At 38.1% G+C, this 15,187-nt stretch overlaps 1 protein-coding gene across 2 annotated transcripts in view; it reads left to right on the plus strand.

Annotated features, from left to right (window-relative positions):
- Positions 1–15,029, plus strand: part of ccdc146 (coiled-coil domain containing 146) — a 53,888-nt gene extending 38,859 nt beyond the window's left edge. The window contains exons 19-23 of one of the 2 annotated variants that reach the window (XM_041977752.1): positions 2,752–2,862; positions 2,962–3,099; positions 3,939–4,064; positions 8,841–8,963; positions 13,520–15,029. In XM_041977752.1, coding sequence (XP_041833686.1) covers positions 2,752–2,862; positions 2,962–3,099; positions 3,939–4,064; positions 8,841–8,963; positions 13,520–13,720 — 699 coding nt within the window. In that variant the 3' untranslated portion in view covers positions 13,721–15,029. The remainder of the gene's footprint in view (positions 1–2,751; positions 2,863–2,961; positions 3,100–3,938; positions 4,065–8,840; positions 8,964–13,519) is intronic. The other variant, XM_041977753.1, reaches the window with a different exon arrangement.
- Positions 15,030–15,187: the final 158 nt, after the last annotated feature.

The following is a 15,187-nucleotide window of genomic DNA, read 5'->3' on the forward strand; positions in this document are numbered from 1 at the left end:
TATGTATTTTCTTGCCTGCTTTCCCATCCAATATTTTGCTCCTTTTCTCACTCTGGCCTCCCTGACATCTTTGCTCTTCTCTCTTTATCTCCCTCTGTTTCTCCATCTTTTATCAATCTCTCTGAGCACATCTCCTTTTAAGTCTGTCATCTCCTTACTGCCAGTCCTTTCTGCCTTTCAGCTCTTTTGTTTCTATACTCAAACTCAACAAAGGCCTTGATTAATCACAAGACAGACATACAATTAAGTAAAAACTTGTGATGACAGGAGAAAAGCAGATTTTTTAACAGACCCATCATCCATGTCTGTTTTAATCAGATTTGCTGTCTGGGTGCAAAGAGGGAGGCTTCATTAATCTCATTCATGAAGGGAGATGAAAATGGAAATCATTACTGTGTTCTATGCTTTCCTTTACTTAAATTGATATATAGGCACATAAACATTCTGGTGTACAAGTCTGCACGGTTCAGTGGAGAGGAGCTGCCATTTCATAAGCGAGGTCCTGTCAGGACAGTCTACCTGTGTAGGACGTTTCCTTACACCCTGTTTTCCTCCTCAGCTCGCTTGTCTCTTTACTTTCTGCCTTCTAACCAATAACCTTTCTGTCTTTTATATTTGTCTTCATCGCTCTCTCCAATCTCTCCAGGCTTCTATTAATATTTCTAACGCATTGTCTTTTTTTCTGTCCATGTCATCTGATTTGTTTTACTCCTCATTTTTCTATTTTCTGCCTATGTCCTTGTTATTGTCCCCGTCATGGTTCTTTGATCATCTCAGGTTTGTGTATATTTATATATAGATTACATTCATTGTGCTGTAATGGGGTCATGTGCTTTTGAATTACCTTCCTTATTAAAGTACCACAGTCATCTGCATTGCTCATTCCCATCTGTTTGGGTTAGGTTGTAAGGACTGGAACATTTCTGTTTGTATTTCATATGGATTCTGAAGAATTTTTATATTCTGTAATAGAAGTGAGTCACATCTAAGAGAAAATTTGCTTCTGCAGTTAGCTGTGTTTCAGGGATTTTTTCCTCCAGTTTCTTTTTAGGTTAGAGTGCTGCAGCACCTGCATGTCACTTAACAGCAACAAATTCTGTGTTTTGTTATCAAAATCTTTGTGTCCAAGACCCCTTAAAGTAGCACTATGTAACTTTCTCAACTTAAAATGACGTGTTTCTCAATTTGATGGCACAGTGACATTTATTATGTACATTCCTGCAATGTACCAATGGAAAAACAATCTGTTCTTTCAACAAAAACTTTGACACATTCTGTATATTGTGTTTTAAAATGCATTAAGTAAAAGACAACAGCAAGAATACATTTCTATTTGTAGATATTAAAGTACATTATAATATATATGTTAAGTCCCAAAATATTAATAAACTGATTTATAATAACCAAAGTAGAAAAGTCAGACTTTAACATAGTTAAATAACATCTTTGGATGTAGATATTTTTTTTGTTTGTTTGTTTGTTTTTGTCAGAACAAAGCAAATATAAAGAATTCCACAAGTTCTTGCCTTAGTTACAAATGATCATTATATAGGTGATTGATATTATCAGTTTGAAGTGATGCCATTAGACTGTTGTTCACTGAATCAATGTAGATTTATGTATCGTTACACCGCTAACATCAGCAGCATAAAATGTTTGAGGTTTCTAACTCTAATTCACTCATTTTAATTATTTAAAACCGAAGCACAGCTGTTGTGCCCCTTGATCAGGACGTGTGCATTTAGCGTCTCCCAAAGGGTGGAAAATGCCCTAAGATAAATGTTTTGCGCTCTCTTTTCCTGTCTATCTGCATGGAGATAGAGCTTACCTGACGACATTCTGTCTAGTTTTCGGAAACGTTCATTTTTTTCCCCCTTACTCTCAGACACCAATGTTTTGGAATAGGAAAATCCCACCATTATCATTACTGTCACATGTATGCTCAACAACACACACACACACATAAATTGCCATGTTACAGTTTACAAGCACTACTACACATTGGACACGTTGACTTGCATGCCTTTTGCATGTTTTCTTGTGAGCATGGACTCTTTAACAGTCATGTCAGCACATTTTACTTACCCTAACCCTCATCCTCACTTACTGACTGCAGCAGTTTTAAGATAAGAGTGTCAGGGCGTGAATCTGAAGCTCTTACCCTACCCTTTCCCTGCCTGCTTTTTGTGTCACTCCACTCGTTTGACTCCTCTTCTTTGTGCTTCCTCATGCATCCCGGCTTCCCCTTCTATTTCTGTGGTCTTAAGGGATGTCAGGCAATAAAGAACATGGTCTCGTTGAGGGATCTCATGTCTTTTTAAGTTTTGGTTCCTCTTATCACACTTTGCTAGTGACTTGTCACCTACTGGGATGAAGCTCTCACGTAGGCACTACATTTAGCTGAGAATTGCTTTAAATGTGTGTAGGTTTTTTTTTTTTTTTATCTCCCATGCAATAAATGCATGAGGGATTAAAAAACAAGGTGTATGAAACACAGACAGCAGCACACTGACTCTGGATTCTTGCTCTGACTGTACACATCCACAGTATTAGTTCAGTTTATGAATTGTGTCCTGTATCTAATATATTTTCATGACTGTGTGTCAGTAATTGGGATTTTATTCTTCTTTGTCCTTTATGTGCACTATAATCTAATACTGAATATGTCTTTGCTCTTTATATTACGATATATTAACTTACATAGATACTATCACTCTGTTGTGTAGTCCTCTAATTTCCTTCATCTTGCAGCTGTCAGAGGCCAGAGAGAAGACACTGGAAAGTCTGAATCCAACAGTCGATTACAGGGAACTAAAAGGCGAGGACCCCTCAATGGTGGAGCTGGTCAAGAAAATAAAGCAGGTACCAATAACATCATGAAAATTTTATTCATCGTGAGGACTTTAAAATCTGTTCACAAGTCTACAGTGTATGTGTGTGTGTGTGTGTGTGTGTGTATAGCTTGAGGTGAATCTAGCTGAACGAGAAATGCAGTTGCAGGAAAAAGAACTCCTGGTGGACCAGGTGACCCGGCTGTCGAAGCCGCTCAGGGAGCAAGCTGAGAACTGCCAGCAGGACAGACTCTCGCTGGCAAAGAAGGTAGACCACTTAAATAAGGCCTTGCTTTTATACACACAGATCATATACAGATCATATTGCAGAATCTGCACTCAGATTCAGAAACTTTTCTGTTTCTCAGTTGTTAATTCAGTCTTGTCTTTTTTTGTGATGCATGTGAGGAGCATACAGAATAGCATTTGGGAGTTCATTGAATACTACAGTTTCTCTCCTCTCTGCTGATGCCTTTGTACCCATCTGGTCAACTTATCAAAAGCACAGACTGCATATAAAAGATAGCATAACCCTTGTGACCATCTGTTGGCATTCAAGCCTCGAGTTCAATCAGTATCTAGTCGCCATTTTGAAATTTTACTGTCAGAAGTGGCATACTACAAGGGATAGAGCTGAGAGCCAGAGGACAAATATCTGTATCAATCATATCTGCTCTAAACTTTTACATTTTAGCCTGCAGCTTCATGGAGTTTGACTCATTTATGGAGCTAGTCTTAAGTGGTCATTAGAGAAACTGCTCTTTTTTGGCATTTCCACATTTGTTTCCTTTACAGAATAGGACGTTAACTGCTCAACTAAAAGCAATTTGAAGAAATTTCTTTATTTAAAAACATACATAAACATTTAGTAGTAAGATGAAGATATATTTACAGTCATTTGAGATGCAAAGCTACCACACAGAAGCTTAAATGAACTATAGATGACAATGTAAGGGCTAAGGTCAGCTCATAGAGGTACAGTATGCCACTAAAATAACTATGGAGTAGCAGTAGAAAAAATTAACTTCCAGACTAGTACATTTACTAATTAATTCACATCTTTATCTGTTCTGTATCTAATCTTTGTGTATGTGTTCCTGGTTCCAGCTGAATGAGGTCCAAACTAACATCATAAACACCAACCACCGTATAATGGCCATTTCTGCAGAACTCTCCATGAAGCAAGCTGCTGCTTTATCTGAACAGCAACAGATAAAAGAGAAAGAGCTCCAGGTCAGAGGGGGTCCCAGTCACTCACCGCACATACGACATATCGACAACAGTGTCATTGTGAAGTCCACACTGTTCTCTTATTTGCAAATTCTCCCCTCGGTCTCTCATTATTCTTGTCACTCTTCACTGACCACGATCGAAGAGAGTAAACTGTGTCTTCTAAGTGTCACCCTTTTCACTGCAAACATGTTTATGTTGCTTATTTACTCAGTAAAACGCATCTACAGGTAGACACACAACAAATCAAGACTCCATGGGGTTCATAAAATGTAAAGTGTGCCAATAAAAAAACATCAGGAATCTATGCGTTAGCAGAAAAATGAATAATGAGTAAAAGCATTGGGGACTTAAGATTAATGTTTAGAAACCGTGCTTGGCTCTTAGCCATAACAACAGTAAGCAGGAATATCTAAAAAGATTGTAGATGAATCAATGTTTTTTATGTGATAATGACATTTAAATGTGATTTCAGTTCCTTTAATACATTCACTCATATTTCATTGAGAAAATAAAAGGCAGAGATCTATAACCAGGCCAACTGTAACTATGGCAACAGGAGCAGTTATTACAATTATTTCTGCTTTACCGATCATTAAAAGACTCTTACCTTGCTGATTAGATTGAAAGAGAAATATTTTTCTTATATTGTACTATATCATCTACTTTGTGGTTTTTTAAATGTGCCACACTATTGTATTAATAAGTTGTAGCAGCTCCAAACATATTGTGTGTGTTTTGTATCTTGAAGAAATCTTAAATCAAGTCATTTTTATTTATTTATTTTCTGTGAAACATTGATTTTTGGGAGTTTTTTTTCCACATTCATTTAAAAGCTGTGCTTTCTTAACTGATCTCTCCTGGTACTATGGACACTACCATGCATAGGAAGCATGCCAACAGAAGAGTTTACATAGTTGCTCAAGTAATGCCCAGAATAAATTCCAGATTCCCAACAAGTTGACGAGTGAATGCATGCAAAAAAAAAATAAAAAAAAATATGTATCTTGCACCTGCCTGACATCAGGCAGGAGCAAGATACATATTTTTTTTAATCCTTATGGGACATGTTGTTAGCAAATCGAATGGACTCTCTTAAAGCTCTGGCAAGACCACAGCAGGAATATCCAGAATGCAGCTTTATGTGTTTCACTGAGACATGGTTGTGGAAGCATATACTGAACCACCAGCTGTATCACCAAAAATAAAAGTGGAAGTATTGCTGTGCTTGTTAACATCAGATTATGTCATTCTGGACATGCCACTGGGAAGGAGAAGATCTATGCACGAGACACCTCGATAGACTCATCAAAGTCTCTGAAGATTCCTAATACATCTCCGTCTTTGCTGTATTTCCATTTTCCCAACATTTTGCCTCCTGCTCCACCAGAAAAAATGTTTTTGTTTGATTTATTCTATGCAAACATATAAGATGAATTCAACTACAGTAGGAAAATGACAGCAGAATCTGATGTGTTTTATCTTTACTTAAACATTTTTAACAGAAGCCAATGACCAGACTGACTTTGTGGTGGTTTGCACTGGAATGCACTCTGTGAGCCACATGGAGATGACATTAATGACTGTGTATGTGACCGGGTAGATTAACTTCATCCCCAATAGGACAGTGAGATGTTTCCGTACTAATAAGGCCTGGATCACAAGTGACCTGAAAATGCTGCTGAACATAAACAGGAAAGCTTTCAGGGAGGTAGGAATTCATTGAGGAGTGTACAGAAACAGCTAAGGAAGAAGATAAAGTTTAAAGAAAAAGGCCGAAGAACACGCTCCATGGATGTGTGGTTAGGGATGAAAAAGATCACAGGCTTCGAGGCAAAGAGGGATCATGATGGATGTCTAGACAGAACCAGTAAGTTGAACATGTTTTCAATCCATTTAGTATAGAGCAGTGGTCAGTATTCTCCTCCCTTCTCTTCCCTTCAGTGGCACAGACCATCAGCTTCACTTTCAAAACTCTGCTACAGTATGTAGCAGGACATCAGTCATGGATCTTAACACATCCTTACCAATATTTCCCGCCATATAAGGACATTGTAGAACAGGTTAATTGGCAGCTGGAATGACTGTTAGCAGAATGTTCCCATATTATGGAAGATATCCTGCCTTGTTCTGGTACTTAAAAAATCTCATTTATCGGCTCATAACAACCACAGACCAATTGTCCAAACATCCCACATAAAAGTTATGGTGAAACTGTTTTTGGCCCACTTTAGCAAGTAAGTCAGCATCTTTCAGGACCCCCTACAGTTTGATTATCATCCAGAGGTTGGTGTTGAACATGCTATTATGTACTTGCTTCAGCAAACCCACTTCCATCTGGATAAAGCTCATTGAGGACCATGTTCTTTGATCCATCTCAAGTGCTTTCAATTGTATTCAGCCTGCAGTGTTTGTGAGAAGCTTCAGAAAACAGAGGCGGATGCTTACACAACTGCCTGGATCTTTGACCATAGCTGTGTCCCAATTCAGGGTCTGCACACTTCAGAGTGTGCAGACTACGTAGGCTACGGAGTGACCTCCATAGTCTACACACTTCAAAGTCTGCTTAACGTTTGTGAAATGGGAAAGCCTAACAAGTCAACAAGAATTTCCCATAGTAGCAACATAGGACGTTGGGAATTTCTTAAACCTCTGAAATTACTGTTTGCATATCAAAGGACACAGTAGTGAACGTTAACACTGACCAAGTAATAATGGAGGAAAAAAAAACTATCTGATGCTCTGTTGTTTTCCAGCCAGTAGACTCTAGTGATGGGATGTTCAACTGTTTTCAGAGAGCCGGCTCTTTTGGCTCGGCTCCCAAAGAAGAGCCGGCTCTTTTGGCTCCCGAATGGCTCTTAACTTAGCATCTTTTTTAGCCCTATAATTTACATTAACTTCTCAAAAATTAATGAATTATGTTTTGAAAGCCATTTTGTGTTTGGCATTTTTACGGGAATCCTCATAATTGCCTCCTTTTGTGCATTTATTCTGATACAAAACCACTTACTTTTTTTGCTATTGCACAAATAAACATAAAACAGCCAACAAATCCACAAAACAGAATGAGAACCAAACTCAAAGCAGCATTAATGTCCTCAGTGCAGGTTGGCATTCAAAAAAATAAGATGGCTCATCTTGGATGGTAGGGTTTCATTGACAAGACGCACTCATTCATGTACTCTCCTCATGGCTGGCGGCTCTTTCACACATGGCACATCACTAGTAGTCTCTTCACTAACCCCTTAAAAATCCATGAATATGAAATATTACAGAATTTTAATGCCACCGTTTAATAAACGTGGTTTTAATGTACTTGGTTTTGTCACATTTCTACTAAAGTGTATGTTACGGCCCTTCCATACCCTTGTGTTGGGTCGTAACAGTGTAGTTAAAAAAATACATAGTTTTCTGAGCTTGGTTCCTCATTTGCCACCTTCTTGTGCGCAATGAATCCTGGGAGAAAAGAGGCTGCGAAGGATGCATCACCAGCAGCCTTCGTTTGAGACCAAATGAAATGCGGGTTCAGAGGCTCCTTCGAATTGGGACAGTGCTTGGCGCACCATGATGGCATATGCAGCCAACAAATCTGTACTTTGAAGTGTGCAAACCCTGAACTGGGACACAGCTTACTTGACAAATAGGCCTCAGTTGAAGGTAGTGTGTCTAAAAAGGTGGTCAGCAGTACAGGAGCACCATTTCTCTTTACTGTGTACACTTCAGACTTCCTTTACAACTCAGAGTCCTGCCATCTCTGCACTTGTGGGATGCATAAGTGTAGAACAAGAAGTATAGAAGACTGGTCAATCAATTTGTGGCGTGGCGTTGAATCAGTAAGCTCATGTTATATGTAAACAAGACAAAGTGGATGACTGTGGGTTTTAGGAGGACTAGGAATGAGCCAAACACTATTTCCATCCTGGGAGAGGACACAGGTTTTGGTGGAATACAGATACCTGATTGTTCACCTGGATGTCAGAATGCAGTGGAAATGCAGCACTGAAGCTGTCTATGGAGCTTATGCTGAGAGCAGGAGAAAAAAGCACACAGATACAGATTGCACCTCTTGCTGTGCAAACAAAAAAATTACATGATATATATATTTAAAAAAAAGCTGGGTGATTCTGATATTAAACTTAATTTTAATCCACTCAATTAATTTGATGGCCAATTGCCTGCTTTATTGCAGTTCTACACTGAATCCTGCAGGAGTATGTATGCAGTATATCAACATATCTCTAAATTGTTGAATTTTTATTAACATCCAAAAGAACAACCAATCTTATTAGTTTAATAATTATTTTAGGGTGTAGTAACTATCAACTAGCCACATTATATTGTGTTATTATCAATAATTTCCTATTGAGTTAAAGTAAGAACATATTAAATGTCCAAAGATTTTGATGAGTTTTAAGAGGAATTATCATTCAAACAAGAAATGTAGAAATTCTGACACTGGTTTGAAAAAGGTCTTTCTGCTTTCTGTCGCTATAAAAAATTAAACAGGTAAAAATGAGTGGATTTCCCAAACGTATTGTAAATATTTCAGGAGTTTTGAGTTAATAACCTGTAGAATTCCCATGGCTGATGTATCCCTGCAGCACGCCACATGAACTAGAAGCAGAAAATGGAGAGGCATGACTTTACCCAGAGTCTGACTCTAATGCAACCATCTGTTTTTGGCTGCAGTCAGAGCTAAACCGAGCCAGGAGAGAGTAGCATGGATAGACTGAAATGAATACAAAGTGAATGTTTCTTGCACTGCTCCTGTGTTTTCAGATGGACAGATGCCAGCAGCGGTTGGACCAGGGCCTGTCGCCTTACCCTGAAATTGAGGAGGAGTGGAGGAGGATGCTTCGGGACAAGAAGAGGAGACAGAGGGATAAAGAGGAGAAGAAGAGGGTAAAGAAGCACACAGATCACTGGTCAGAGATAGATTAAAACACTGAGAGGTAAAAGACAAAGAACAGGAGTGTTGCAAGGTTTTAACAGAGGCGGGAGGTGATTTAGATTCTCTGGGACAAAGAGGTTGTGGCATACATGAGTGAAAACTGTTTACACTCAGTCTAAGAACTATTTTCAACATGCACAAACAGGAAAAGCCTGTCAGGAAGTCTGTCAAACAAAAGTGGTGGCACACATAAAAGGATCAGCTGTGTTTGCATCCAGTCTAGCTGTCTCCAGTCATGTCTGCTATTTCACTAGAATATGTTTTCTCACATTTTTATGCCTGCTTCCAGCTGTTGGGCTAGAAAAAACAATATTCTGCAAGAAGAAAAAATAACCCCTACAAAAAATTGGAGGAAATGTTAATCATGCCTATAAAATATTTTAGAGGAACCTCAAAAGGGGATCTTTACTCAGTAGCAGTTTGAGTTTTACATTCAAAGCCTTCATTTCTTGATTTGTATGCACTTCTAAATTTACATGTAAGCAGATAAACTTTCCATGTGTGTGCAAAAATCACCATCTCTTTGAAGCTTGGTTTGATTTTTATTTATTTTTTTCTCAGTAGTCCAAGCAACTGTGATTATCTATCAGTCCATCACACACACTGGGTTGAAACAATTTTGTCCATGTCTTTCATTACAGGAAGAAATACGTTTTCCTTTCACATTTACAAGAAACTCTACCAAAACCCAGAGTAAATTCAGTATAATGAAGGTTTTTCACACTGTGCAAAAACACTACGATCAGTCTGGTTAATAAAACAAAAGATAATTAGCTTTGGGTCGGACCCATCTTCAAAAATAAGTCTAGTAGGTTTTAATTAATTAAGTCTTGGGTAACAGATAACTATCCGATAATTATAGGAAAGTGTTACTTAATCTTGTTTTATCTGTAGACAGATATAATGCAAAAATTACAATTTATTTTTTAAATGATTCATGATTGTTTTGTACAGGTTTTCTACTGGACAACCCAGTTCCAAAACAGACACTGTGTAAAATCTAAATAAAAAATTATTGAAAAGATTTGAAAATCTCTTAACCCAAATATCATTTCCAATAGGACATAAACAACATATCAGATGTTGAAAGAGGATCAAAAGTTCACCTGCAACAAATTATGGAAGAATTTTATAAAAAATGTAAAATTACAAAAACTGAAGATCTTACAATCTATAGTAATATCAAAAGATTTAGAGAATCAGGGGGGATCTCTGTAGGCACAGAACAAGGCTGAAGGTCAAAACAGGACGCTCGTGATCTTAGGGCCATTAGGCAACTATGCATTGCAGACACTTAATGGAAATCCCTGCATGGGCTCAGCAACACTTCCAGAAATCACTGTTTGTACACAGTTCACTGTGCAATCAACAAATGCAGATTAAAGCTCTCTGATGCAAAGAAGAGGTCATATGTGGATAGGGCTGCCACAGAGGATTATTTTCATAATCGACTAGTCACAAGTTATTTTGGCAATTAGTCGACTAATCGATCATATGTAAATAGCTTATCGCACCAGCATGCAGCTCTTCTTATATAACCATCATTAGCTTCCAGCTCAAAGTGTTCTCTAAGTGTTATAGCTATCTAAAAATAAAAACAATTAAGATGATAGTTCATTCAACAACTTTTAATTAACTTTGCAGCTTGTGGTAAAATAAGGAAAACAAGGAACTTGTATTGGTTTTTCTTCACTTCATTTGTCTGTGGCATTAAACATAACTACTTTTTCAAGTATTGAATAGTGCTACAAAATCAAATTAGGTGGGCACCTGAAACCAAAAATAAATTATCCACGAAAAATAAGTTTTGTTCTGACTCAAATATTTTAAAAAAGTGCATTTTGTGCTCAGTGCTTAAAACAGTCACCTAACATTATTGAACAAAACATCAGCATTGTCTTATTTCCTATTCAAACATGAAAACAAATGATGTGAGCTAAGAGCATTGAAATCACCATTAACTACTGTTAACATTACAGCCATTAATGCAAGTAAGTAGCTCACTGTTAACGTTAATGTTAGCAGCTATCTAGCCAATTATCTTACCGAGAAGACTTTCCCTCTTCGTCAGAAACTAAATCGGCCACAACGTGCTTCCTTTTAAGATGCTTGTGCATCACCGTCATACTGCCATGGAAGGCAGATTTTACATTGCACTTGCTTCTCTTGAATTTTTATAAAATGCTCCCAAACTCTCGAGCTCCATTGCCGGCTCGCTATGATATTAATGTTTGGACTTAACTTTTCCGGTGATGTCACGGCTGACCCCAATTGCCACTACTGCGCATGTGCATCAAGGCCAGAAAGGCAGCGGAAGTTAGAGCAGGAGTTTTGGGGGAAAAAGAAAGCTCCAAAAAATAAACAACGTTGATTAGTCGCCAGTTATTTTAATAGTCGACATAATCATGACTAATCAACTAATCGTGGAAGCCCTGTATGTGAACACAATCCAGAAATTCCGCCATCTGGACCAAAGCTCGTTTAAAATGGTCCGACGCAAAGTGGAACAACTTAAAAATCATTTTGGAAACAATAGATGCTGTTTCTTGCACACATGGAATGGAATATGGCTTTCTGAGATGTGCAAATTATTACCTTCAGTTTTTATTGGCATTTTTATACAACATCCAAACTTGTTTGAAATTGCCTTTCATAACCAGTCATATGGATTTACAGCCACATTGTACTGTTAATCAAGCAAAATACTGCTGCCATTTTACCCATGAATGGATTATTTTGGTGGTTCCTCAAGGACCTCCTTCATGCATATACTTAAAAAGCCATGGACCCCCTGCCCCACCCCATTCTGAAATCATGCTTCGATTTATACTTTCAAAAATTAGATTCTTACCATAAATAATGTATTCCGGCTGAGTCATGTCCTTACATAAAGCCAAAGTTAAATTAATACCATATAGCCTTACTTTATTTTCTTAAAATAGGGACAATGTGTGGACATTAATCGCAGTTGCTCTGAATGTTAAAAGCCTCGGGGACCCCCTTGGGGGGGCCAGGCCCCTAGGTTGGAAATCACTGGGTTATGTGACAGTTGGTTCATGTGCAGAGGCTTGTAAAAACCTCCTCACTTTTCTACATGAATTCAAGACCAAAGCCATGCTTGTCAAAAAGGTTTGATAATGACAAATCTTGTTTTTTGATTATTTTTTTTTCTCATTACAGCAAGTTCCAGAAACCTGATGCAGAGCACAGTTGGCTGACTACTATACTTAACTCAGCTAACAGAGGGACCACATTTTCCCAGCTCACTTAATTGTTTTATGAGCTTAAGAAGAAATGGCTGATATTCTCATGATTGAAAGCTACTTTATGTCGTCATCTTGAAAAAACAAAATCCTGGTTGAATTAAATATAGATTAAGTTATCAGATTAAAATAGACATTGTTATCTTGAGATAACAGAATAATTAATTTATAATGTGGAAATGACAGCATCAAATAAAAAAAAAGAAAAGGAAAGAAAAAAATCTCTCATGGCCTCTCTTGATGTTTATAGCTTTGCATCTCGTTTCTGTCATGTAGTATCTCTCTAGTTTTTACTTCTTGTCATTGTTTCTTTTTATGTCTCCTGCTAGTCATTTGTGTCTCCTGTTATAGTTGATTTGTGTCTTTGTTGTCTTTTTGTTTTGCTTTTGTGATGTTTATGCATCTATAGTTGTGGTTGTGGATGTTTTTTGGTGTGTAGCCATTATGTCTCATTTTTGTTGTTTTATGGCTACTTGTTGCAATAAGACTAATTTATATTCACATCAAGTCTCTTAAAACAGAGGCTCTGATTTAAATATTACTTACTTTGTTTGGTACCTGAATTTTCATGAATTTTTCATGAAGTCTGGTGAAAGAAAGCATCTAATCAGACTTCAAGCTGTTTGTGGCTGAGGCACTGGTTGGCTGTAGATGTGATAACAGTCATTAACAGGCTGTGGTAGATACTGCTAAAGCTAAACTAAAATCAGAATTTTGTCACTGACAGTTAATTTAAAAGCCACTCAAGTTTTTGCTCTTTGCCCATTTGGCCACTGCTAGACTTTGATTTAGCAATTGGCTCCACTGGCAGTGCTTCTTTGATCTGATTGGTTCAAAGTCGCTTGTGATAGATGCCTCCCATCACTTACCAAGTATTTTTTGAAAACTCTCACTCTCCTCCAAACGATGTCCCTGAATGACTTCCCAGATAGATACGTGTAGCAAGTTTCGTCCTTTATCTGGTTGCTAGCCAAGATCCCATCTGACTTCACTGACTTCTACTCCAAAATACGAAATTGGAGCTGATCTTTAGCTTAACCAGCCTTATTAATCAGAGCTCACACACTCAAGTGTCCTTTTGTCAAAGATTATTAAGAAAAGAATTGAACTGCAGTGATGATTATGCCACTTACTTAATTATCAGAATATTTCAATTTTAAGTATTTAATCTTAGGTTGAGCAATGCAACATCAAATATTAATACTGCTTCTGGTGTGTGTGCTTGTGTGTGTGTGTGTGCGCAGCTTGCTGAGGAAAACAAGTGGAGGCAGCTGCCAAATGGAAAGTACACCACAGCCGAGGCACGGCCCAATGCTTACATCCCCGAGAACGACCGGCTCCCTCTGCCCAAACCCTACGGAGCCATGGCCCCCTTGAAACCACCACAACCAGGAGCCAACATGAGGCACTTCCGCAAACCCAAACCCGAACCTTTAGAGAACTAGAAACATCACACGTGTGAAGATTAAAATCAATGCAAACTGATGTGGTTCTGAGTTTAAAACCATAATCATTGGTGCCATTTAATCTTAACTTGAGGAGTTGTTGAAACAAAAACAAGGAGAATTTGAAACATATTTTTAGCCACACACACACACACTGATCTATCTACTCCTCACACGCCTCTAATAGCTGCTCCCTCCTCCTCCTCCTCTCTGCCCCTTGTGTGCTCACACTTCAGCTCACTGCTGCAGCTTTGTCATGTGAGAGTTACTCATTATTGCATCTGGTTGTAATTGTGTTTCCCTTTTTTGAAATTTACCGGCAGCGTTTACTCTCTGCTTGGAGCTAAACTACGTACTGTAAGTGATAGGGAAGACGAGGGAGAAAGGGGAAATGTGAGTGTACTGTTACATAACCTTCATCAGCACGGTTTGTATTAATTTTGGACTGTTTTAAATTTCTTTCTTGTAAAGATAGAATTCATTTCTCAAGGATGCTGGGATACTCAAACACATTCCTCAGCCTTGTTGTTTCACCCTTCACGGTTGTAATCTTTGAATAAATTGCAACGGGTTTATGCTGTATGCGAGGGTGGGAGAGCCTGCTTAATGCCTGAAATGATAAATCTAGAGGAGTAAGCTCAGGCAATGAAAGAGCATAAAGGATGACAGAGAGGAGAAAATTTAAATTAAGCGGATGGCAGTCAGACAGGAGAGTCAAAGGGAAAAAGAGGATGAAAGAGTGGCTGTAAAGTGGGTGTAGAGTTCAGAGTTGGTTAGTTTTGACCAAAACAAAGTCAATTCCCTTTGAAACCCCTTAAAAAATGTTTTGAGTAAATTTAATTTTAGTTTGTGTGTTTGATGTTGTATGAATCAATTTAATTCAAAAAGTAATGCAAAATAAAAATTGACAAAGCAAAATCTGTTTAGAAAAAAAGTTTAAATAAATTGTTAAAAATATGTTGAAACAAGTAAAATCCTGTGAATTAATGCTGTACAGCAGAACTAATGTTGTCTAAGCTCATCTGATAGGGGTATCAGACCAAACTAAACGACTGGTGCACAACGTGTTAAACGTAGCTGGTGTTGCTTGAATCGACTTCTTAAGAGATAAGGCATTGATGTGATATGTGTGTGTGTGTGTGATCATCCATTGCAGGCTGACGCTGGGAGTTGTCAGATTAACTTAGCCCCTGACTGTTAGCTGGCTACATAACGCTGACTGCATAACAGAGCGTGGGGGAGGCAAGCAGGTGAGGAATGAGCGATTTGTTCGCACTGAAAAGGAAGAGAAACCCAGGAGACAAACGTAACACAAGCTTTCAAGAGTGCACAATGTGTGTTCTTCATTAAAAATGACGTGTGTGTTGACTGAGATTATTTCCTGACTTCAGTGGAGCTCTGCTGAGTTTATCCATAACACTCTGGTGTTCTCAGGAATCTGACAGCTTACTTCCTTCCTATTGAGCC

This window comes from Melanotaenia boesemani, chromosome 23 (assembly GCF_017639745.1).
Source record: "Melanotaenia boesemani isolate fMelBoe1 chromosome 23, fMelBoe1.pri, whole genome shotgun sequence".
Lineage (NCBI taxonomy): Eukaryota > Metazoa > Chordata > Actinopteri > Atheriniformes > Melanotaeniidae > Melanotaenia > Melanotaenia boesemani.